The 25,261-nt window shown below is 42.8% G+C and overlaps 2 protein-coding genes across 6 annotated transcripts; one reads left to right on the forward strand and one right to left on the reverse strand.

Annotated features, from left to right (window-relative positions):
- The first annotated feature begins 618 nt into the window (after positions 1-618).
- On the forward strand, positions 619-10,685 carry sergef (secretion regulating guanine nucleotide exchange factor). 2 transcript variants are annotated; one of them, XM_030425556.1, is made up of 11 exons: positions 619-773; positions 1,059-1,197; positions 2,210-2,362; positions 3,180-3,274; positions 3,632-3,692; positions 3,774-3,887; positions 4,460-4,522; positions 5,227-5,385; positions 5,471-5,637; positions 7,047-7,083; positions 8,038-10,685. In XM_030425556.1, exons 1-11 carry the CDS (start codon positions 732-734, stop codon positions 8,115-8,117), a joined length of 1,110 nt encoding a protein of 369 aa, XP_030281416.1. In that variant the 5' UTR covers positions 619-731; the 3' UTR covers positions 8,118-10,685. The 2 variants fall into 2 exon arrangements, with proteins under 2 accessions (XP_030281416.1, XP_030281415.1); XM_030425555.1 differs by having other exon boundaries at positions 9,518-10,685.
- Positions 6,883-24,382, reverse strand: kcnc1b (potassium voltage-gated channel, Shaw-related subfamily, member 1b). 4 transcript variants are annotated; one of them, XM_030425538.1, is made up of 5 exons: positions 22,560-24,382; positions 17,393-18,308; positions 16,635-16,808; positions 12,879-12,915; positions 6,883-8,393 (listed from the first exon to the last, which is right to left on the reverse strand). In XM_030425538.1, exons 1-5 carry the CDS (start codon positions 23,121-23,123, stop codon positions 8,345-8,347), a joined length of 1,740 nt encoding a protein of 579 aa, XP_030281398.1. In that variant the 5' UTR covers positions 23,124-24,382; the 3' UTR covers positions 6,883-8,344. The 4 variants fall into 4 exon arrangements, with proteins under 4 accessions (XP_030281398.1, XP_030281399.1, XP_030281397.1 ...); XM_030425539.1 differs by lacking the exon at positions 12,879-12,915; XM_030425537.1 differs by having other exon boundaries at positions 6,883-12,915; positions 22,560-24,380.
- Between the last annotated feature and the right edge of the window lie 879 nt (positions 24,383-25,261).

Here is a 25,261-nt window from a genome sequence, read left to right on the forward strand (position 1 = left end):
GGACATTTGGGCTGACATTCTCCCTGTTTTCAACATTTATGCTAAGCTAACCATCAGCTATATTGTAAGTGCTATATCGTTGGCGACTGGGCTTGTTTCAGAGAAAGAAAAAAGAAATGGAAATTGGATTTCATTTATTTATACTGGATAGAGCTCCAGATTCTCCTCGGCACTGAGACGACGCCAGTCTTCTACTGCCACCTGCTGATAAAGCTTAATTTTGCTACAGATGAAAAAACAAACAAAAAAACCCCGCAGTAACTCACATGACATTAAGTGTGACATGACAAGTAGGCCTTCTCTTCAGTTTTTGATAATTTGACGTTTTAAGGTCTTTACAGAACCACCACTGCCATCTTTACCCAAGGTCGCCTGGTAATTATTGGCTGTAAGAGGGGAGCAGAATTATTGTTTTTTTTTTGTTGGTTTTTTTTTTTTAAATCTTGCCGAACAATGCCGAATTGTATTACTAAATGGGATATATAAGACACATCTTATTTTATTGGATTTTACTGGTTCTGAGAGGCGAGCTGACCATCCAAGCCGTTGAAATTGCTCTGCTCAACTTGGCGGAAAGGCAGACGCAAGTTCAAAAAAATAAATGTGATTTTTTCCTCGTTATGTGCTCAAAATATCCCAATCTTAAGCTGAGAAATGTGTCTACAGAGCTGTTGGCTGTGTGCTTCACGACAGTGTCGTAAACACGGCTGTACTCACTAACTAGGTGCTCCATGGAAACGAGCTCGCGGCCGGAGTTTTGTTTACATTCTTGGGTAAGTTGTTGTCTTCGCCATTAAAGTGTTGAAAGTTGTTAATTTCTGGCTAGGAAGCATTAATGGTCTCAAATGCATTCAACTCGTCGGCAGAGTGAATGCAGACTGGGGACGATAATGTAGCACTTTGGCTAACGTTAGCTCAACAGTCAACGAAGTAGCGTTAGCTCAAACGGAAAAGTGACAGGAAACAAGCAGCCGTCAAGTTGAAGTTAACGTGGAACTCAGCATGTATGTCGGTTGGTTCTGTTCAGTGTGAGTAAAACTAATGTCCATGTCTGCCAGGGAGCTAACAGCTACGGGCAGCTGGGGCAGGGACATGTGGAGGACCAGTCAGATCCCCGGCTCTCTGACACCGCTCCTCTGCAGAACAAGGCAGTGCGGGCTGTCAGCGGCGGCGGGGGTCACTCGGTGGTTGTCACCGGTAAGTTAAAGTTTCACCAATTTGCTCCTAAACTGTAGTTTTTCTTTTAAATTCAAGCCTCTGTCCGTCCCACTGATCAGATGTGATGCAATGTGACATAAGTCTGAACTAAACAGATGTCATGTGGCGCTCCCTACTGGACAAATAACTTAAGTGTCGAGTCGACCATAACTTTAACCCATTTAGTTAAAGAGGCACTATGTAGATTTAGAGAAGAAATACAAAATCAGATTTTTTTATGTTCACAATATTATTGAGACAATATTTCGAACTCATTTTTTTTTTCCATAACCGAACAAACTAGCTGCTCTCAGAGGAAAATAATATCCCAGAACACAGTTTGAGGCTAGAAAGGTGGCAGGGTCCGCCAACTATAAACAAAGTAAAACAATTTGAAACTGCGTTGTCCTTTAAGGTCAGTTTGTTCATTCAGTCATAAAAACAACAATCACTGTCATTTTTATTGCATCACAGATAGGACATGCTTCTTTTTTTGTGTGAAAAACAAACAAAGAAAGTTAAGTAATCGTGAATTCCTCCTGCGCAAACAAAAGTTTGTAACCCTCATCTAGCTGTTGTTTTTTAGTTTGGAAATCAGGATTTCAATTCATATTTACTCATTTTACTTGTTTTTGTGTGGGATGCAATTTGCAAGCAATGCCTTCAGCCATGGTGACACGGTTAGACAATCCAAAATAAGTCAGGAAACCAGTACCAGTAAAAATATCCTGAGTCCTTAAATAATTCACACATCACATGTGGGTACAAGGCAACTAAAAAACAAATCTTTTGTCTGTTAAAACACATTTACAATTTGGAGTTAGAATGTAGCTGTTAATAATGTTTTATTTTTCCTAATCTTCCCTCGGTCGCCATGTAACTGTTAAATGGAAATGTTTGTATCTGAATAGCCACCTCTTGCTTTGTGCATTGTCCATCTTTTGGTTATTTTTGACTTGCCAACAATAAAGTACATGATTCCCATGTTTGTGGTGTGTTTTGTGTTGGACAGAGAATGGAGAGGTATTTGTGTGCGGACAGAATGACAGAGGCCAGCTGGGACTTGGCCACAATGCAGACATCTCAACTCTTCAGCTCTGCCCCAGCCTGAGTCAGAGGGTCACACAAGTAGCCTGTGGTTGGGATTTTACTCTTCTCCTCGCTGGTAAGCACCATTTCTCACCAGGATGTGATGCTTTGCGTGACATGTCCAACAGGTTCAGAAGGATAGAAGATTAAGTATTTACCCAGAGGTGTTCCTTTCAGGCAGGGATGATAAATAGGACAAGATTACATTTGACTTATCCTTCATGAAAAATCGGTCTGTCACAGCAGCCACGAATTAGACAGGACAGAAGTCACAACAACAAATTATTGATATGGATGAATATACAGATTAATCAGTATGTAATGGAGTATAAGTGCCGAAGAGTATGATCAGTGGGTAATATGACTCACTATCTACAAGAATCCAACTACATTAGCGTACATTACCAGTAATTACTAGTTTCCAACTTGTAAACATCATTCATGCCAACATCCAGTTTGTAATTACGACTTGGAGACTGTGCTTTTTTAAAAGCAGGAATATTTTCGTTCCTTCTTGGTACAGAAATGTCTGAAAAGCAAAGACGTACAGAAACTTCCATCAAGCAGTCGTGCTATTTAAGGTACTAGAACATACAGTTTATGAATACAGGGCAACATTTTCCCTGCATAGTGTTTTTAACCCTCATGCAACCAGCTGTACAATCATACAAGAAAGGGTAAAAGAAAAAAAAGGTTTTTCCCCGAAGCCACATGTTCCACAAGTCTGTAATCTTGTAGAGTTTTCTTGAGGAAGTTTCCCAGAATTCATAGTGCAGTAATGTTAAAATTGGCAATGACTAATGAAGCCTGGCACTACCTTCCAACTATCCGAATGTTGAACATTTCAGTGCATTTATTCATATAGATATTTCCTGGCTTTTTATGTCACACAGATTATGGTCGAGTGCTGGCATGTGGCTCCAATGCGTTCGGACAACTTGGTGTTGGTCAGACAGTCACACACTCTGCTGATCTACAGGTTGTTGAGGTGAGCACATGAGCGCTGGTATTTTACTTAATTAAGTCCAGACAATATTGGCAAAATACCTGCTAAAGGACTGTGCAAGATGGTATGCTGATTTCAAAGGTACAGTCATAAACAGTGGATGTGAAGTCAGAACACAATTAAACACCAGAATGGTCCACTTCGGTTGAGTCTCATTGTAGACTGAGATAGGTGGCACCAATCAATGCTTGTTTTATATCTAAACAAAAACACATGCACCATGTATAATCACACTACAATAAACGTAAATTTTTTTTTTTTTATAAATAACCAACTTCACCTCCTAATCACTTTGATCAGTTTCTTTGAAGCCGATGTCATTGTGACGTTTATTCTCAGAGACTGAGGGAGCCAGTTGTGAGTGTAGCAGCAGGACTCAGACATTCACTAGCTGTAACACGTAAGTTTGCGTCAAAAACTTTCTCAGTGCGGTTTCTTTTACAGTCAGTCTACAAACCCTAATTTTCTGGTCCACCTTTAGACTCAGGATGTGTGTATCAATGGGGAAGAGGTCTTTTCAGTCATGCTAAGAGAGCACTGAGTCCGCAGCCTGTTCCAGCACACCTCAGCTCTACGGTGCCCACTCTTGTACCAGGTGAGTGAAACTGTGTACTGAATAGAAGTAGCTGAATGTACTGAATCTTTTATCTTGTTATGAAACAGAACCAATTTAATACCGATGCCTCTATATGATCTGCATAGCAAAGGAAATGTCCGCTAGAGCGAGGCTATTTTTATGTAGTTATTCTCAATGCTGGTCACTGGGTTTGATACGAACTTATTGCGGTAGGATAAGAAATAAAATTAAAACTAGTTTTCATGGCGATTTGTGGGGATGAATTGAGGAGTCTTACAGCCCAAAGACAAAATCTGCAAAACTTCACTTCGTTTCACCATCGTCACATTACAGTTATCAATCTCGTATAGCCACAAGAAGATACATTAACTCATCACCATGCACCCTGCTTATTTCTTTCATCTGCTTCTAAAACCAAATGCACATTTTAGTCTAATCAAGATCTTTATGATTGGAGGCAGTGCTGCTCAACTAAAGAGTAATTTTCCTTTTAGCTGCTTTAAAGAAAACAACATTTTTAGGCCTTGAATGGCTTACTATGTCTTTGAGTACTGATAAATGTGACCAGATATTTCATGTCTATGTTGCAGGTCTGGAGCAGAAAACCCCACAGTTGGTATCCGCAGGAGCAGTGCACTGCATGTGCCTCACAGGTAAGACCTCAGCATATATATGACAACCATTACTCTGCATTATGAGGGCTCTGAATTGTCCTATTTGTAGAAGCTTGTCAACACAGGAAACAAACAAGGCAGCAAATCAACTTAAATAGGCAGCCCATGGCAAAAAGTGGCTTGATTTTGGATGAAAGCATTCCAGCAAGATATTTGCACCACAAACAATAGGATATGGTTTTCAAACTGGCCACAGTGCCCTTCAAAATGTACTGGAATCTTCTTTTTAACCAAGAGTTCAAGTTTAGTTGAAAAGGGATTCTCTGCACATCTTCCAGCAGCATGCAGCTGAATCAAATTTTTTTCTCAAATCGAGGACAGCAAACCTCTAAGGGAGCTAAAGGGACTGGAGCAGCCTGTAAAAACAGAACATTTTGCAGCTACTGTTCTCCATTCAGCATTTTCATCGATGTGCACAATTTCACTGAGTGGCTTGAAGTGCAGCAGGCAAAGATAAAAATAATTTAGAAGCAGATTTGTAATGTAGTTTGTACAGATCTCTCTCCGAGAGTATTTACTTTCAGGATGAACCAGCAAGTTGTTTTCCACTTCATGTTCGTACATCACTCCGGCCTTTCTTCTATCCTGTAATTAGTTGACCAGCGCCACTCAATTGCTGCTCTGCTCTTACGGTTGCTGCCTCTGCTGGATGAAGAGTAATGTCGCTCCTGTCGTGTGTGCAGGAGATGGCAATTTGTTTCTGTGGGGAAGCAACAAGCACGGCCAGCTGACAGCCAAAGAGCCCTTCCTGTCCTCTCCCACTCCTGTGAAGAACTCACTGCTTGGTGGAGAGAAAGTCATCCGTGTGTGGAGCGGCTGGACACACATTGTAGCTCAGACAGGTGAGCTATAATGACACATATAATATTTGTCAAAGGATTTAAGAATACAGTTGTAATATCTAAATAAAGTAATCATCCATATCAGAGACTGGGAGAGTGTTCACATGGGGCAGAGGAGATTATGGCCAGCTTGGCCGACAAATCCTGATGAAGCAGCACCCAGAGCGGCAGTCAGCAGGTCCTTCAGCTGGAGGTGGAAACCAGGAGGCTTGCCTCCCTGCAGAGGTTGAGGTGCTCCATGGGGCGACACACGTAAGACTTGTCATTGTTTGACATTGTTTGACTTGAATGCCTAGAAGGCAATTCAAAACAGGTATACAAGTGTTTTTGATTCACTGTTAGTAGTATTACCTTATTGATTCTTATTTTTGTGATTGTCAGATTCATACTTAAGCAGATACTGTCTGTGTGAGTCCAGCAGGAGGCAGCAAACAGCCACAAATAAAGGGAATCTGTAGCTGAGGGTTGTTTTGTTTGAGATGAAACACAGCCTCTGAATGAGAGCCAGGCCTGCTAAGCTCAGGTTCTTAATGATTTGCATCTCTTCATCTCTCTGTAAAGTGCACACATGTTCCCAAAGGACCACTTACACCTAGTGAAAGCAGAGCTCTCTTCTCCCACAAGGCCAGTTATGTTTGAGCATCACGGGATTGCAGCAGTTAACCTATAGTGTAAATGGCAGATGTATGGCCAGTGATCGTCGCTGTTAAAGTGGATGTCAGGGACGTGCAAGGGCAAGCTCTGGATCACGGGGCCCAGATTGTTGCAGCAGCGCTGGCATATGTCAAGGTGCAGTCACCTTGTGTGTGTAAAGCTAAAGGCAAGAAGGATTAGCCGATTGGACTATGAATCTCTCAGCCCAGCCTACCATGTTGATCCTCCTCGCACTGTACATACACACTCCCAGAGTCAATATTTAGTAAACTGTCACACTTTTATGAGGCCTATGAACATTACTGGAGTAACAAATTACAACCTGTCAGTGGTTCAGGCATTATTGGATGGTTTTGTGGCTGCTGTATGCTTTATTAAAGGCATTGCTTTATCAGAGCAGTTCAAACAGTATTAGCAAGGATATATATACACAATTAAATGACTATTATTGCTAGTAAAGCTTTAGCGGTCGACACTGGCATTTAGAAAGCTCTGTCTTATGTTTTCACTCTTTCAGGATCAGAATTTAAATGTGGTACATTTCTGTCGCGGCTCTGAAGAGGAAAAACTGCTGACCTAAACCTTGTATAATTTGATGGCCTTTTTTCTGCAAATGCAGGCACACGTAGCCATCCTGACACATTTGCATTAACTGCCCCGGACAGCTCAGCAGTGCGCTCTAGCTTTTATGAATGAACTGCTACAGTTTTTCCTGCTCTACTTTCCGATGAAACACTGTGAAGCGAGGGAGCGTCTAATGTATTTACAGAAGTGATCGTCACTAATGTTATTTGCGCTGCGTGCACTCATGTTGCGTGCAGTTGTGAATAAAAGTTGGATGACTTCATGTTGACACATGGCATTTTATTTCAGTTTCAGAGCAGGCTTGGTTACAAAGCATCTCAGTATCCATGCTAGCAGAACAATTCTTGGATTTTACAGTCTTGACATTGGCTGTTTGCCTTCGACATGCATTTTAATCACCTTTCAAATCTTTTCCTCCACAGGTTGCATGTGGATCTGAACATAACCTCGCCATTGTAGGTGAGTGTATTCTCTAAAAAAGTTTCTGTACATTCTCTTTTGCATGTTATTTTCAAAAACTGCCCTGTTACAAGAAAATAGATAAGCATAAGCATCTGACAACGTAGCACACAGCTGCACTGAAAAGTTACATATAAGAAGAGAGAAATTAAGCAGAAATAGTTCAAACTTATTGGGGAGACTCGAGAGGCTCCAATTTTGGCCTGACACGCCTCTTAACTGCATAAAGTAAAAGAGAATACATGTGGGTGAACTATTTCAAGTCATCCTCCCCTTTGTAGCAGAGCATTAGTAAGAGAACTGTCTAATACGTTGCAGTTAAACATCAGTGTGAAATATTAATCCTTCTGGTAATGCTGTAGAGGATTTCTGAGGTCAGCTCATTGCTTTGTGGCCTTTGCATCAGGAAGTAATTACAGCACGGATAGATGGGTATCACTGACAGAAGCAATTACCAGAACAGGCCTGTAAAAGGGCTGAATTAACCACACACACATTTACAGGCATGTTTTTCCAGTTTGGAGAGCAGTCTCCCTTTATCGACGTAAGAACAGGACATAGACGTTGCAATCTTTCAATCGTGAAATGTCATCAGGCTTAGCAAGATATCAAAAGTGCTTTTATTCTTTCCACGCTTGCCAAAGTCTCCAGACCTCCTATAGTGACATACTTCCTCCATAAAACATTTTGGAAGTAAAATCTTTCACATTAAATTTTAAACAGTGACCCAGTTTTGTTTTTTTTTCAACATCAGCTTGAATATAAATATGCCAGATGAACATTGAAGCACAAGCACAGGGCTCCATTGTAGAGGAAACGCTGGACATTGTGTCTATCCACTTTTAAAGTTCTGACCAATTTGTTTTACTAGGATGCCTTTTTGATAAAGCCATTGGTAACGCAGGCTGTCCGTCATAATGACAGGTCCCACAAAGCACCGCTCTGTGCTTTCAGAAGTTCAGTTATGTGATGAGAAAGCAGGAGCAGCCGAGGGAGAGCTCACGAACCTCATGTACCTCGTTCCTGCACCATGACTCTCCTCTTTTCCTCCTGTCTCGAGCGAGGTGGCAGGAGCAATGAAATAGCAAAACAGGATTGGAAGCAGAGGCCTGAGTGCTGCTATTTCTGGTGCTGAAGTAGGTCAGGCGGAAAGGAACGGAGAGCACTGCATGCTGCTCATGATATCTGTTGCCTGCTCAACACTTGCCCATTTGCACCTGAGGAGGTGCTCCTCGTCATGTATGAAATTCATCATCGATGGTCAGAGGTGGGCGATAGGCCAAAGACGCTGTGGGCACAGCTCATCCAATCTGGGGAAAGATTGTTGTTAATGTGAACATTTTGAACTGAACAGGTACGTATGAGGACAGACACCTTAGATCAGATCCTGTTTTAACTTGTACCTGTAGTATAATGATGTAAGGCAAGCTAAAAAAAAATAGATTTCTGCAATCGTGTCGCTGTAGTGTTGTTAATTAGGTGTGAGATTTGTAACTGTTGAATGTAAAACCAAATGCCAGGGGTTTGTTTACGAGGAAATGGCTTTTGGTTGAGGGTCTTGATTTTGATCCTTTTGTTGTGCTGAATATTGCGCGGGCACTTAGTTGCCATGGAAACACTGATGTGCTGTACTCCAGTCAGCGAGTCCATGAATTAAGCACAGTACCAAAATAAGGCTTTTGCCCTAAAGAACTAAACATTTTAACACATTAAGCTCCCGTGTAAATGACATGTTTATTTAATAATCAAAGATGCAGACAAATGCAGTCAACTTAAAAACACTTGCAGTATCTAGATCAGTACGTCTGTATTACAAAAAGCCATATCTGGCAGAACGTCACTGACATAAGCTGCTTGGTGTGATATCTCGGTCTGTTAACTGGCATAAACACATGTGTCACATGGGCGAATCGAAATCTTTTGATGCCGAGCCGGAAACACAGAGACAAAGAAACCCCCCGATGAAATAAATGAAAAGACGGCATGAGAGACACACAGCTGCAGGATGGGGAAAGCTTGAAGATGTGTTACCCTTGAGAAAGCAAGCTCGCTTCTGTTGCCATGGCGACGCAGCCTATTAGGTAACTGTGTTGCCATGGCACGTGTCTCCTCGGTGATGCGGACCTGACCACACCCACCAACACCTCACCAGCTGTGAGGAGCAGGGAGGCTTTATTACTGGCTGAGTGTCAGTCTTGGGAACAGAGGCTGTGCGTGTGTTTGTGTGTGTGTGTGTGTGTGTGTGTGTGTGTGTGTGTGTGTGTGTTTGTGTGTGTGTGTGTGTGTGAGAGAGAGAGATTGCGTGTTTCCTGTCTTCTGCACCCAGACTTTATTTTTTCTCTCCAAGCTCCTAATTTTATCCTACACGGCACAGTGCTGCAGCCCTGTCTCTCTCCTGTCAGCTCCACTGACCCATGACCCCTCTCCTTTTCAGGGGGGTGTCTCCTCTCCTGGGGCTGGAACGAACACGGAATGTGCGGAGACGGTTCACAGACTGACATCTTTCAGCCACAGCTGGTTTCTGGTCTCAGACCTCTTCTGATTGGCTGTGGAGCCGGACACTCTATGGCAGTGTGCGCTGCGACGACGGACTCAAGACAAAATTCTGCAATGACTCCACTTGAGTAGCAGCTGAGCAAAAACATTTTATTTATTCAGCATAAGGCAATCAGAGACTAGAAGGACAGAATTAATTCACATATTTCTGACTGATTTAGTGGCTTATTGGTGCAAGGCCACATATCTGTGATTATTTGAAGTGCCTTTGAACATACAGTAACTTTCACCTTCCAATAGGCCAGATAAGCTCCTTCAAAAGGTCAGACTTCAAACTGCAGTTGTCATAAATACTGTTGTGTGGTTGCATACAGGCTGAGTTATGTTACATGTGGACAGAGGCCATCATTTCTCTGACCAGCCCATCACTTTGATGGACATGATCGGGGCCAGTAGCTTTGCAGGAAATGGCCGGGCCTATGGCGCCTGGTCCATCTGCCATGATCGTCTTCTGTTATGGATCATGTGAAGGATTGGCTACACTGGTGCTATACCTCCATCTTCCCATGTCAGCGGTTTTATTGCTGTGATCCTGAGTGTCAGGAGGCAGTCAATCTCCGCACTTCATACTAAAAAAAGATCACTATAATTTACCACTTACACATAAAGTACAGTATTTTTTTTCTTTGGCAAGTGTCCAACGCTTATTTCTATTTTTGTCACTCTGTATCGTGTTCTTTGAGGTTCTGTCTGTCTCATTGCACCATTTTCACACTGAACACTGTCTCTTGGGGGAAATTTGTCCGCTGCGTTTGACCCGACTTGCATATTTATAAGCTGTGGGCAGTGCAGCAACATGGGACCAACTGCAGGACTGAAGCCGGGACTGTAGTCAAGGGCAATGGCAGGACTCAGGATGGCTCATGGATCATGTCTTTGCAATCATTTATGTATTTTGTTTAAAGAGTTTATTCCCAATTAGGCTTTATGCAAATTAAGTATTTAAAAAAAACATCTGTGCCACTGAAACTATGCATTAATGAAAGTTAATATACTTTTACCTTGTTTAATTTGAAAAAAATAAATCAACACTCGTTGAAAAATGATAATTTCTGTGTTTTTTTTTTTATTTATCACTATTTATTGTACAAGCCTGAACTGTATTGGTCAAAAAAGACACAAAAAATCCCTAAACAACAAACCAATCAAAATGATCACTGAACACCTTATTGAGATAACTAACCACAAAATACAGTGTTCAAAATACACACTCTGAAATCTCACTAGACGGCAGACATTAGTTGCCTCTCAGTTTTGTTATTGTTTCAGTTTAATGTTAACATTTGTATTTTTTATCCCATGTTGGACATTGACGAGCACACTGCCTCCCCCATTAATGCTCAGCTCTGTTGGCAGATTCGAGATCTGCTGTGCCTGACTGCACACGGATCTCTGAAGGTTGTTGGCAGTGTGTTTGCAGTTGTTTGGTAAAAAAGTTGGTCCCTTCCCACTAACTTTTCCACACAAACAGTGAAGCTGTACTTTGTACTCAGCGACTCTCCTGCAGATTTTTAGTTACACTCTCATTGCTTGCCTTCACAAGCTGATCCATGCATGGGTCCTTATTGTTTGTGTGCTTTTTGAAAACTGAATCGACGCTTGTTTTCAATGGCTGTTGACTGATGGCTAATCTAAAATAAGATGTACATTAATTCATCATCTTGGCTGAGCTTTACCAACATGATGAATGATAAGATCAATTTGCATAACATAGGCACTTGTCCGGTTTGATGTGAATAATGTTTTGGCATTGGTTAGTATTACATACTAATATACCAATTTGCATGTGTGCAGAAAAAGAATAATAATCCAATTCTACATGATTGTCAATTAAAAAGTTCTATAGAATAATTCATGTCTGACTTGTGATATGAGTTCATGTTTTTTTTCATATATAATCTGTCTTTTTATATATACACTTTTTTAATCAAAGTGTAGCTACTTATGAAGATATATCAGCATTCCATTAATTAATTAATTTTGTACTTATTTATTGTTATTACCAGTTGTTATTAACAGCATGCTTTAACATTTTAATGCCTCATTAAAGAATAAGTTAACCCAAAAATGTTTATTCAGTCCATATGAATTCACCCTAATGCTGATACAAAAAGTATGTGGAGTCAGGTAGTCCTCCAAACATCCTGGTCTGATTTGTGAGCTCAGAGCACCAGGAGGAGAGTTGTGTCTACACTGCCGGCACACGAGCTTTGAAATGCAACAGGATGGGGCTAGCCGGTTAGCATGCTAACTTCAGAAGATATCTCCACAACACAGTACATAATGTCATAATGTCAAAGCTGTTATTTCTTCATGCTTGGTCGATCATTTTAGTTCATTTTTTCAAAGGTTTCAACTGAAATTCTTACATATTGCACTTTTTAAAACATGTCCCCATCTGCTTCAGATGTTTAAAAGAATGCCGCAACACTGTTTTGCTGTGAAGCTTCAGAAAAGTTTTGTGAATTGCAAAACTTCGAAACTTTTACAAAATTTCGAATTATGAAACTTCCCTCTTGGGGAACTTTCCATCGGCATGAGGGTGAGTCGATAATGACTTAGTTTTCATTTTTGGTTGAACTTATCCTTTAATACAAGGTAAGAGTTGTGTTTTTTCAGTATGATGATCTTTTTCTTCATTTTTTTTGTGTGGATGTTATCTCTTTGATGCCTAAAAACATATCAAAGGAATGTAAAAATTCCACTGGTGCAAAACAGTGCAAAAGTCTACAAAGATGTGACCATGACAGTGCAAAAGATCATTTGTAATCGTTTTGTCTTCAGCGGCCTGACTGATGTGACATGTGACAGTTTGCTTTTTTGCTGGAGGGGTGAGGCGGGGGGGGGGGGGCGTTGTGATTAAGATCGGAGCAACATTTTTTTTTCTTTCAACAGAAGAAGCACACAGATATTTGATGATCACTCAAAAACATTGGTACACACAACTTGAGCACAGATAAAAGCGTATTTACAGCACTGGCACACACCAAAGAATAGGCACACAAAATTACAACACAGTAACCAGTCACAGATACTGAGCTACATAAGGCTTGACAACAAAACTTCCTCAGTGCTACATCTATGCTGAGTTTGTGATGTACAGGTTGTCACTGTCACACCCATTTAAAAATACAAAGTAATACACACAACAATGCTACAAGGACTATCAGGTGGGTGATGGGCCATTATGGGTTATACACATAGTGGTTGGTACACCATGGTTCATAACACAAACTGACTCTGTTGGTTGTCTGCTCCGGTGCTGTCGCTGGGTCTCTATAAACATATAAAAAAAACAATAACAAAAATAAATTATTACACAAATTATGTATAATGGTGGAAATGATGGCGATGATGGATACCTCTGGCGGTTGCGGGGGAGAGGTGAGAAATGACACTAGCTTGGAGAGTAAAGAAAATGTGCTCCGTTAGTTCCTCATGGTAGACCACAGGTTTACCATGTATTTCCCATGCTTAGCCAAGGCATCAGACAACGATGTACTGTCTGTGTGCAGAGGTTGGACTCTTAGTCGGTTAATAAACATGCCCCAATCATGCTGCGCTTTACAGGTTGATGTACAGTAGTTCGGTCATTGTCATGCGTTTGTATACTTTGCGTCATGCTCTTACAGTCACCCTTTTTTTTTTGTTATGCTCTCTTTGACCCGGACACAGGTAGAAAGAGGGTCAAACAGCAGTTGAAAGCACCAGCTGTGAGCTAGTGGGAAAGGAAGGATGTATGTATGCATGTGCTGTTGAATAAAAACGGAGTCTAAATGCTCTTTGTGTATAAAATTTATTTCATGCAAGGACTTATATTTACATATTTTATTTGAATACTCTTCTTGTTGCATAAATGTAAAATACATGCATTTACCTTTCCCCAAGTAGACCCACCTCCCATACTGTGCTGCGTTGTACTTTTTTTTTCTCCCACTTGAATTGCATTAGCATATAATTCACCTGCATCTCTTCACATCAAATCTTCACATGGTGTTTTTTTTTTTTGTTTTTTTTTTTGAAATATATAACGTCCATTAATTACCACAAGAGACATGACTCGAAATGTGAAACTCTGCTCGTTCAGAATTGAAAACAAAACTTGGATGAGTTGCTATACTTGTATCTTCTTCTGATTGGTCAACACAAAAATTTGTTAAAGTGCCCTGAAGAATTGTGCATAATAATCGGGACAGGATCAATACATGTAACAGTAACAGTATTGATATTTTAAATCAAAAAGACGTACATACTTGCAGGAGCAGAGTGACATCTCTGGTTGATCATAACTCAATACATTTTTGGCTCTGTAAAGTTGCCTGGTCCCCGTTAATTATATTTGTGCTTTATCATACAAAAGATTTATTGATTATGGATTATAAAGTCATAATCTTTCCTTCTTGGATCTATATATCCCTCTGAAGGTTAAATCCTAGTGTGTGTTGACAACAACTAAGAGGGTGTTTTCTACTGTGATTAAATGCACGGGGGTGGTGCGAAAGGTACAAGGTGCACCCTATATAAAATAAAGCTTTCGTCACACTGTTATGAGCATGGTATAAAGTGTATTGATGCTACACAGGGAGCACTTACGTAATATCATGTCAATTGTATTACTCGCTTTTACTTTGCCTCACCAGGTATGAAGGCACCGTTGTTGTTTCTATAAATTGTGAGCCTTAATTTAGGCTTCACGGCAGTAATAGAAGTTGCTGCAGACTACCGATGATATTGAAAAAACTATCAGTAAATATATTTGTATAAAAACTATTTATGCTCATAACAGCATTAGTTGGCTTTCTGACAGATTGTTCAAGTTAAATGTTTTTCAGTTGGAGGCCCCAGTCAAATAAACACAAGAAAATAAATATATGAATTTTTTGGGGAAAGGCAAAGAATGGCAGCTACATAAAAATCTCTGCTATGACTGAGTCTCTTGTAAAGCTGTCTCAAAATGCATAAAGGATGACAAAGCTTTAGAAGCTTTAGAAAGAAAAAGGATTCTTTTTTTTTTCTTACAGGTACTGCGATACAGTTAGCTTCTTGTTGAACATAATTTCTCATGCAGTTCATGCAAATGAACAAACAGATTTAGTTCTGTTGACATTAGATGTATTCATCACTAGTATCATAGGAATTGTCATCATCTCCATATTGCATTGGACATCATGAACATCACGATCAAATTTTCCTTTCTTTTTTTTTTTTTTTTTTTTGATGGCCACTCAGATAACATCTCATCTTGTCTGGAGTGCACTTTTTCTGAATGGTAACGTCTCTACTTTGCAACGTACAAAGCACTTGAGAGGAGTTCCCTTAACAGCTGGTAGTAATATACCCTTTTGGATATGTTCAAAAGCCATGTAGTGTTAATGTCCAGCATACTGTTAGCAGGGGTTACATCTTATGGAAATTTCTTTCACAAAGTTGTAAAAAGCAGATGAGACAAAAGTTATTGGCAGAAGAGTATGTGAGATCAAAAGCAACAGAGCAACAGGCAATGATGTAAAACACAAGGAAAGAGTGGGTTTAGCCTGTGGTCGTAGTAAAACAGGGCTTTGTCTGCAACTGAGGTGACCCATGCAGAGTGGCATGTGCCAATGTTTTCTAGTCTAGGATATGATGACACACCCAAGGAGAACACTTGGGAAGCTTGAGTATAAGCACAGTTGAGATACAGTTTTTTCAGAAAAATAAAAATAAAATAGAAAATGAAAATAAGCAGGAGCGAAGGCAAGTGTCAAAGCAAAAATATTTGACAGGAAAGATAAGGAGGAGGAGTGTGAACTGGCCTTCCAATGGCATTGTGTCTGCTACTCAACCATGCTACATAATGGATGGGATGGGAGAATGTGAGTGCTGCATTAGACAGGGTGGGCTGCAGGGCAGGGCGGACACTGAGGACACTCCAGAGGCATCCCCGCTCATGCCAGACATGCTGTTAAGGCTCCAAGGCTTTTCATAACCTTCAGTTGAAAAACAGAGAACGTTCTGAGTACACTGCAGCACTTAATCCATGACAAAATGTTTTGGTAGCTCCTCACTGGTAAATACTACACCTGTTGCTTTCTTGTTTTTGTCTCCAAAGAAACAGGTCAACACAGACTTGAGACAGATTATTATTCTCCATGCATTGAGTGCATCAGGAGTACAACAGCATGCACCGGGTGGTACTGGAATGGTTCGGAGTAGAACACTATAAAAGACTTGAAAAGGTAGGCACCTCAGGTAGGGAATGTTTTCTCAGCTACAGGTAGAATTTCATACTGTACGCCATTAGCTGTTGATGTGCTGGCTGCACACAACAAGGAATGTTTTTTGTAGATTAATACTTTTAGAAAAAAAAAAGGGGGGGGGGGGGGGGTTAATCTTGTTATTAAATTGTAAAAATCAGTAAATTAGAATTTGGCTCTCCATCAGCCTTCCTCCATTTGTGTTGTGCTCCTTCACCATACTGATAGCACCCATCAGCAAGACACTTCATGCACCGTTATGGTCAAGAGGAATGTTCTCATAAGTCAGGATCCTGCATGGTATTAATCATTAAAACACATATACATACATGGTACACGCATAGCACATAAATACTTTTTCTTAGGCATGTAAGACAACACGTTCTAGATCATATAAATCTTGAAAATAGCTTTCTTACTTGTAAATAAATAGGGCTGTTACATTATGCATGGTATCAAAAAATATATTATGTAGATGTGGACAGTTAGAATGGACATTTGTGGTGATTGTGCTTGGCCTGAACAGATGTGACTTAGAATATATACAATTCCCCAAGGGATGACTGAGGAGAAGCAGCTGCTGTAAAAGTGTGCCATAAGAGGTTTGTAGTTGTGTGTGTGTGTGTGTGTGTGCGCGTGTGTGCCTGTGAAAAACTGAGGTGTAACACTCAGCAAAGAGGGGTAAAAGGAGCGTGTCCTGTCTACGGTCTACAGGGTGTCAGTGTCTTAAGGGGGCCTGTGATTGGCTGTTACTGTACGTACCCCTCCTCACTCTGCCCCCTGTGTGGTTGGGGCGTTCAGCAGTGGTGACCAGGAAACAGGGCCGCTCTCTCTCACCGGGGCTGAAGATTTCCTCCGGAGATATGGCCTGGTCTATATGAGGGCAATCTTCGTTGGCCAGAGCTGCGTTAGCTGCCTCGCCGTTCAGCTTGGAATCTTAAAGCACCACGATAAAGAAAACAAAAAGAAAAAACAGACAAGAGAATCTGGTTTCACATACCAGCGTTTTTCAGAAGTGAAGCGCTACATTTTTTAATATATCTTCGGTTTTCACGTAGGGATAAACTTATAACCACTGTATGTGCTTGATAGCTGCTGTCTCATGTTTACCTTGCACTCTGTTGCTCTATTTGTTTTTGGGCACAAACGGTATCAGAGGAATTCAAGAAGGAAATCAAGTGACTCTGCTCACATGATGTTAGGATTACAAATGCATGATGATTACGGACTCTTGGTTAGTCTTAAGAGAGAGGAGTGAATCACTGAATTAAGAAGTACAAAATCAATAGCAGGATTACTCACAGTCCCTCTATTCTCCTACCCAGAGTAAAATATGCTTTTCATCACATATTTTATTGATTGTTTTTCAGTGGGAAACTCATTTGTTTAATCTCATGCCTGAATCCTCAGCTAATTGAAGTGTGGGAACAGACAAACAATGAAACAGCTGAGTAGTGATGCGTCTGCCTCGGGAGGACAAAAGGAGTGGTGAGACAACAATTCGTTTTTTTGTTTCTTACCTTGAAACTTGATCTCGAAAACGTCGTCATGGGGGATGGGGCTCTGAGGTTGCGAGCTGATGCTTGACTTACAGAAGTTTGGAGAACCGGGTTGGGGTGCCCGAGGGATGTGCCTGTTCTTTTTCTTTGGTAGTTTCTGTTTTGCCATGGCCAGCGAGTAATACATTCCAAAGTTGTTGACAATCACAGGGACGGGCATGGCAATGGTCAGCACACCCGCCAGGGCGCAGAGGGCTCCCACCAGCATACCGGAGGTCGTCTGAGGGTACATGTCTCCATATCCGAGGGTGGTCATGGTCACCACGGCCCACCAGAATCCGATCGGGATGTTCTTGAAGTACGTGTGCTCACTGGCTCGAGGGTCGTTGGGGTTAGCTCCGATTCGTTCAGCGTAGTAGATCATAGTAGCAAAGATGAGGACACCGAGAGCGAGGAAGATGATGAGGAGCAGGAACTCGTTGGTGCTGGCCCTCAACGTGTGGCCCAGCACCCTCAGTCCCACGAAGTGACGCGTCAGCTTGAAGATACGAAGGATCCGAACGAAACGGACCACTCTCAGGAAACCCAGCACGTCCTTAGCTGCCTTCGAGGAGAGCCCGCTGAGGCCCACCTCCAGGTAGAAGGGCAGGATGGCCACAAAGTCGATGATGTTCAGGGTGTTCCGAATGAAGTAAAATTTATTGGGGCAGAAAGTTATTCGCATTAGAAATTCAAACGTGAACCACACCACACACACGCCTTCGATGTAGGTGAGGTAGGCCGCAGTCTCAGTCTCCTGGTAGGTGTGCACGATGGTGACGTTGTCCACCACCTCCAGCTCGGTGCGGTTGATAATGGGGTTGAAGGCCTCGTGGGTCTCCAGACAGAAGGTGGTGATGGACACCAGAATAAAGAAAAGCGAGGCCAGAGCCACCCACTGAGCAGGAAACATATATAGGGTGCAGACAAAGGGAACAGAAGGGAGAGGGAGGAGGGAGAGGAGAACAGGCACAGAAATTAATGCAATGTAATCAAGCTTGACGCCCCAGCAGCAATTCTTAGCACGACACAATGCAATTCAATCTATTATCAGAGACGGTGGCTTCTGCTTTGACAGTAACTGTGGCACTGACACACGCTCTCTCTCTCTCTCCCTCTCTCGGCCCTCTCTGTGTCTTGATTCGGACGCGTCATTGTAAAAAAGGGACAATCAATGCGAGCTCGCCGTTCTCGCTTCCCATCCCTCCGCTCCATCTCAAGGTCATGGCATTTCCAAGGATGTGCTCCATGCAGAAATACAAAGAGTGAGGCAGCGGAGGGAGCAGACGGGACATTAGTGTCCACCCCCCCCGACTAAATTTAGCTGGGGCTCTTCCCTTCAGCACCATCACTACAGCAGGTCTTCCCTTACACAAGGTCACACTGTCCAGATGACTGACCTGTGGACACACTTTTATGAGAAACCCATATTTCCCTTAATGGCGAAAGTGGACTTAAGCCTTCATTACGTATTGATTAGATGATCGCATTTCATCACATTTTAGGCTCTGGTATTTCTGATGCATACTACATGGGTGTAACAGATACAGTATTCTTTCCTGGGTATCGATCGCAACCCTGTTCTCGTGTTATCCCCCTGATCGCAGCTTTAGAGTGAGTAGCTTGGGGAAAAAACAGCTGTATCTTCAACGGGGATCTGAGGTCTACAGATCGGAGTCGTTGGGCAAAGAAAGAGTGGATAGCTAGTTAACCATCCTACAAATCACAAAAGTCAGATCAATAGCACAAAGCCATGCGCAAAGTTGTCTTTCATGAGATTAACAGGGCTCTGTAGTGCTCCTCAAACTAATGCACCGTGTTGTTCAGCACCAGGGAGAGGAGTCAGATCAGGGCATGTCCAGGCACGAGGAAGTTTAACATATATTCCACTGAGCAAAGGAAAACGCAAGCGTCTTAGTCAAGTCCATTCACAGCGTGTCACTAAGGAAAGGCATGCAGAGCGGGACGGAAAACAGGCCCCTCATCATATCATCTCATCACAATTCATCGCATTGTGCCGCGGAAATCACTGCTGCTTATGACCGTCTGCTTCCCATCCACGTTAGCGCGGTAGTCCTGATGGAGACTGTGTCTTAGCAGAGACTACCGTACAGCACAGACGTCTGCTCTGTCAGAGGGGCTGTCCTCGTTCTGCGAGACGACTCTCACTGAACGAAGAGGACACGCACCAGTTTTTGGAAGAGGACGATGAGGAATGATTGCAGTTGGGACATTTTTAGATAGCACGTGAATGATCTTGATGTGTAGACAAAAGGAGCGCCTGACTGAGAGACAACATGCACCTTTGTCAGGCTAATAATGTTCAGCTTTTGTTGGTGTACGACAGAATTCGTGTCAGTTTCTGAGACGTTAGTGGAGTGTATGCGGTGTTGTTGTATTGGATTGCATAATATTGTTTTGTCCACCCCCTCTACAGTATGTGCTGTACAAGATAACAAGTACACACTGGAAAATACAGTAATACGATACAATTCGACCGCACTGAAAACTACAGCAGATTGAAATCAACAGCAAAGACTGGATCACAAACTGGGAAAAGCGGGCAGCTACTTCAGGGCCCAAGACTTTCAGGGGCCTCTAAAAGCCAGAGATTTACTGTCAGCTGGTTTGTGCCAATTTGAATAATTGCAGGTGTGTCTGAGAGTGTCTCCTCCACCTGTATCTAAATTTAAATGGTTCATATCCTTGAACAAATATCACTGAACAGCTGGGACACATTTTTGCTTGGGAAGGGGAACCGAGTTAATCCAGCTCTGTTCACGCCTCATTGATGCAGTATGGACAGATATTTGATATTTTAGGGTTGACAGGCATGCCCTGCAGATCTGCCTGCCCACATGAAACATCATGCAGAAAAAGACGCTTGGTTCATTTATGATTATTACATTCCCCTGTGAAGTTTGTTGTTTTAGTGCACTGATCTCATTTAACACAATGAAGTTTACTGTGAATTGTAAAATATCCTGCCTCTGTTACATGTCTTTGCGATGGCTCTTCAATACCCACATTTGAAGGAACATTGCAAAAAAAGCAAATGGATGGTTCGCTCTCTGTAGAGCCATTGGCCCCAAAAATGGAGTATCGGTCGGGCTCTAATTGACAAAAGAGCAGAAACAAGTGGATAATCGATGAGTCTAACTGAAAATTAATTGGTTACAATTTTTGGTAATTTAACAATTTTTGCCCAAAAAAGTACAAAAATGCCTCAAAGTTAACTGCCTCGTGTTTCTTAAATAAGAACGATTTCTGAATTTCTTGGTTTTCTTTGACTGTAAGCTTAAACTCTTTTTAATTCTGACTGTTCAGAAAGTCATGACATGTTTCTGGCGGAAATGCATCCTTCAGTTATTTGACAACAATTGTCAAATATCTTGATGAAATGTTATGGTTGATATGGCCCTAGTCCCCCCTACAGTGTAACAAGTGAGAGGGTAAGTGTTCATACTTCTATTGGTTCTATTTCTATTCTTTCTTTCTTTCTTTGTTCTTTTTATTTGTGACTCAGCTGATCAAAGTGCGACTTGGAGACAACAACAGACAAGCGGAGTGAAATACTTTTTTTTGCTTGCTTTCCTTTTATTCCTTATTTGCTCCTCCTTCCCACAAGCACTCGTTTTTGCTGTGATATATAATTGTAAAAACAGGCATAAAGTAAAATACCTCTAATTATCTTTTGTCAAACCTCTGGTTGCCAATAAAAAGCAAAATTAGCCTACATCTTTTTTTTTTTTTTGCTGCAGTCCTAACGAACAGATACTTGTAGTCATGTTGTCCAGCTCACGCACATCAATTAGCGAGAGAGTTGAAAAACAAACAGCACCATCACTGCCAGCACACGTCAGCGTGATAAAGCCTCTGAGCCACTTTCATGTCGGCCACTGATGCCTCCTGACACCCTGGCTCTCTGAGCCCTCTGAACATCCCACCCTTCAAACTGTTAAACCGACGCTGCATCTCGTCAGGGGGATGGCCTCTGTCTGTAAACCATTTGTCTTTGTGAAAGTGAGGAACGGCTCGGCCTCAAGGGGAAGACTGTTTGCTCCTTATTGGCTAATTCTCCCTGTTGCTGGCAAACCACAGGCCTACAGTGATATGCATTGACGATGTTTTTTGTTTTTTTTTCCACTGATGTATCCACTGAGAACAGAGGCTGTAATTAACTCTGAGGCTCAGTTCTAATTAATCTTCTTGCCTGTCTTGGGTGAGCTCTGTCAATCTTTCGCTCTCCGCTTTGTCTGGCTCGCTGCTAAAAGTAGGACACATCTGAGGAGTTTTCTGCTTCGGGATGCACAACTGTGTGTGTGTGTGTGTGTGTGTGTGTGTGTGTGTGTGTGTACATGTCTCTGTGTGTCTGTGTGTGTCTGTGTGTGTTGGTTAAACCACTTTCACCAGTGCTCGCTGTAAGAGTGAGAACATGTCAATACAGTTGACACTTGCTGGATGGGGCCTAATAACTAATTACACCAATCAGTCTGCTACAGCTGTTAAAGCAGCGTGCAGCTCAGCGGGCCTGTGTAGGGGGCACAAAACAAAAACATCCGAAGGTGTAAAAGTCATATCACCGCCACCATCGAGAGGCATCGCGCCCAGATGGAAAGGTGCCCATGACCACGACCAAAAAAAATGGAACTTCTAACGGCAGCCTATTTTTTTTTTTTTTTGTCTGGAGGCCTGCCACTAAACTTCTGGTGGTGCCAAAGATCTGGTTTCCTAAAGTGCAGCTGACCCATTTAACCGCAGCAGCAGCCCGTGTCCTGGAAAACATCAACCCAGAGACCTGTGAGAGTGTCTTTACTGCCAGATAGAGGAGGGTGGAAGTGGAGACGTGCATGGAAATGACTGTGACAGATGAGCCCTCTGCTTGATCTGTCCTCCATCTTTCTCAGCGCAGTCACACCCCTGCTGTGCAGAGACCCCCCTGGGAGGGCAATCTCAAGGTCATCTAAAGCCTCTCTGAACCTCCCACATCCATCAGTCTTTGTGTCACCATCAGGGGCACAAAAGGCAGACTCTTTCACAAACTTAAATCCCCTTCATGTTTCAAACCAGCAGTGAGAGCATTTGAACGTGTTTTTTGAAGCTTCAGCAGGAGGAAAAGTAAGCATATTAGACTTTAAAGGCTACTCACCCTTGCATATTTAGAGGAGTAAGGGTCCTCGAACAGAGCCCAAACGTACTTCTGCCACCGGCTCCACAGGCTTCCGCTCCTGGCGTCAGGAGTGTCTCCCTGCGCCAGCCTCCTTGTCATCTCATCCACCTCATCGTCGGCGTGCTCCGGCTCCGGCTCCGGATCCTCGTTCGCCAGGTCTAACAGTCCCCCCCCGCCGAAACTATCAAGGGCCTCCTCTGCCTCCCGGTGCTGGCGATAGGTCATCCAGCAGCAGGGCTCCACGTCTGTCTCATCGATGCCCCAGAAGGCCAGCTCCTCCTCGTACAGGGGCCCGCAGACATCAGCCGGGCAGTGCAGCTTACCTGTCCTGTAGTAATTGAGGATGTGTGCAAAGACGCCAGGGTGGCGGTCGAAGAAAAACTCCTCGATCTTGGCATCATAGTCAAAGTGGTTGGGCGCATCAGGCTCGGCCAACCAGGATAAGCGGGTGCCAGGTAGGGTGCGCAGGGTGCTGCGGTATGTCTGATGTCTGATCCCTCCCACGTTTATCACAATGCGATCCTTGTCGTCGCTCAGGCCCATTGCGTCCCCTAGGCATTTCTCAAATAAGTTCCCTTCATCGCAAAGGTAAGTCCAGGCGAGCCGCGCGCACCACGCACGGCGGATTCAGACCGAGGGGAGGCAAATTATGTAAGGGAGGGCAGCGCGCAGAAAAAAAAAAAAACCCAACAACCTGTCGTCTCTTCACCAACTATGAGAGAAACCCGGCTGCATCCCAGGAAACGGACCCTGAGCGTGTCTTCTACGAGCACCTGCTGTGCCACTGGAGGATCATGAAACGCGTAGAGCTGCCAGACGCACCGGAGGGTTATGGAATCGAAGTCCAAAAAGCGATCGCAGCCAATGGCATCACATTAAGAATGGACGTCACATCGTCGGTAGATCCAAGATGTCGAGATAAAAGGACGCGCACGCTGGCGGTTTTGCCCCCCGCCGGCTGAATGAACCCGGCTCATCGGGCTGCACGAGTTGCGGTAATTGATCGAACTAAAGTGTTGGAGGGATTGTGACTTTCACAGCAAGGTGACTGCGGTGGTGCTGAGCGGACAGCGCCTGTCCGGAGACTCGAGTCCCTCCTCTGTTGCTGCCTGCAGACTCACCTCCTTCACACCGACGCTCCTTTTTTTTCTCTCTCGCCTCTGCGTCTCTCCAACGACCCGCCGCCGCACAACAGCAGCTTCTTTGTCTCAAAACATCCAACAAGCCTGGATGTGACAGGATGGAGATGCTGTTTTTTTTTTGTTTTTTTTTAATCTTCTGAGCTGCGTGGTTACACCGTATAAATAAATAATCAGAGGTGAGAGGGAGAGAGAGAGAGAGAGAGAGAGAGAGTCGACAAACCTCCTCCTTCCAATAATAAAAAAAACACCAAACGCCCAAACTGTCTGTTATTCACACCAGATGGAGCATGCCCAGTGAAGCTTTGTTAAAACATCGCATCCTCCAGTGGAAGGTGCTGGTCGAGCTGTCACTTCTTCTTCTTCTTCTTCTCCTCCTCCCTCTCACTTTAACGTCGTAGCCTCGGAGGGGTGGCGGTCAGTCAGTCAGTCAGTCTGCGGGAGTTGGTGGGTGGGGGTGTGGGTGGTGGGGGTGCTCGTCGTGTTCTCGCACAGCTGGCTGGAGAAGATGTGACCTGGAGCCATGAACGCGCAAATCCGCCCATCACGTTAAAAACAAAAAACAGTCTGCTCATAGATCTCCCTGATTTATAGATGTCTCAGCTCGAGACTTGAATCGACTATCAGGCGGTGTGTGAACGCGTGTGAGGACAGAGGAGGTGATTCTGAAACAATGAATCGGGAGAATTCGATTTATTTTTGGGTTCTTTTTTTGGTGCAACTCTGCTGCTGCACTTGATGCGTGAATAATTAGCTCCCACATGGGTGTGATGTGCCGGCAGAGGGCGCTGAAGGTGCAGAGAAGGTGACTTTTGTTAATTAACGTGAGAACTGAGGAAACCTGTCAACACATTCTGAACACAGAGAGTTAAACCTGTTTTTCTTTCTTTCTTTCTTTCTTTCTTTCTTTCTTTCTTTCTTTCTTTCTTTCTCTCTTCTTTCTCTCTGTCTGTCCGTCTCTCTTTTTTCTTTTTTCTGTCTGTCTTTTTTCTGTTTCTCTATCTTTTTGTCTATCTGACTTTCTTTCTGTCTGTCTGTCTCTCTCCTTTCTTTCTTTCTTTCTTTCTTTCTGTCTTTCTGTCTGTCTGTCTCTCCTCTTTCTTTTTTTCTTTCTTTCGTTCTTTCTTTCTTTCTTTCTTTCTGTCAGTCTCTCCTCTTTCTTTCTTTTTTCTTTCTGTCTTTCTCTCTGTCTCTCTCTTTTTTCTTTTTTCTATCTGTCTGTCTTCTTTCTTTCTTTCTTTCTTTCTGTCTGTCTGTCTGTCTGTCTGTCTGTCTGTCTCTCTTCTTTCTTTCTTTCTTTCTTTCTGTCTCTCCTCTGTCTGTCTCTTCTCTTTCTTTCTGTCTCTCCTCTGTCTTTCTTTCTTTCTTTCTTTCTTTCTTTCTTTCTGTCTATCTGTCTGTCTCTTCTCTTTCTTCTGTCTCCTCTTTCTTTCTTTCTGTCTATCTGTCTGTCTCTTCTTTCTTTCTTTCTTTCATTCTTCCTTTCTTCCTTTCTTTTTTTCTCTCTCTGTTCCTTGAGAATATTCCTGACCCAGGGGAAAC

The sequence above is a fragment of the Sparus aurata genome, chromosome 8 (genome assembly GCF_900880675.1).
Source record: "Sparus aurata chromosome 8, fSpaAur1.1, whole genome shotgun sequence".
NCBI classification, from domain to species: Eukaryota; Metazoa; Chordata; class Actinopteri; order Spariformes; family Sparidae; genus Sparus; species Sparus aurata.

Coding starts and splice junctions, on each gene's coding strand:
- sergef (XM_030425555.1), top strand. CDS start 732: ATGGAAACGAGCTCGCGGCCGGAGTTTTGTTTACATTCTTGG. Junction 3,693..3,773: donor ACATTCACTAGCTGTAACAC/GTAAGTTTGCGT, acceptor GTCCACCTTTAG/ACTCAGGATGTGTGTATCAA. Junction 5,386..5,470: donor ACACATTGTAGCTCAGACAG/GTGAGCTATAAT, acceptor CATCCATATCAG/AGACTGGGAGAGTGTTCACA.
- kcnc1b (XM_030425535.1), bottom strand. CDS start 23,123: ATGGGCCTGAGCGACGACAAGGATCGCATTGTGATAAACGTGGGAGGG. Junction 16,809..17,392: donor TTTCGAGATCAAGTTTCAAG/GTAAGAAACAAA, acceptor TGGTGCTTTAAG/ATTCCAAGCTGAACGGCGAG. Junction 15,606..16,634: donor AGGGGGCAGAGTGAGGAGGG/GTACGTACAGTA, acceptor TTTCAACTGAAG/GTTATGAAAAGCCTTGGAGC.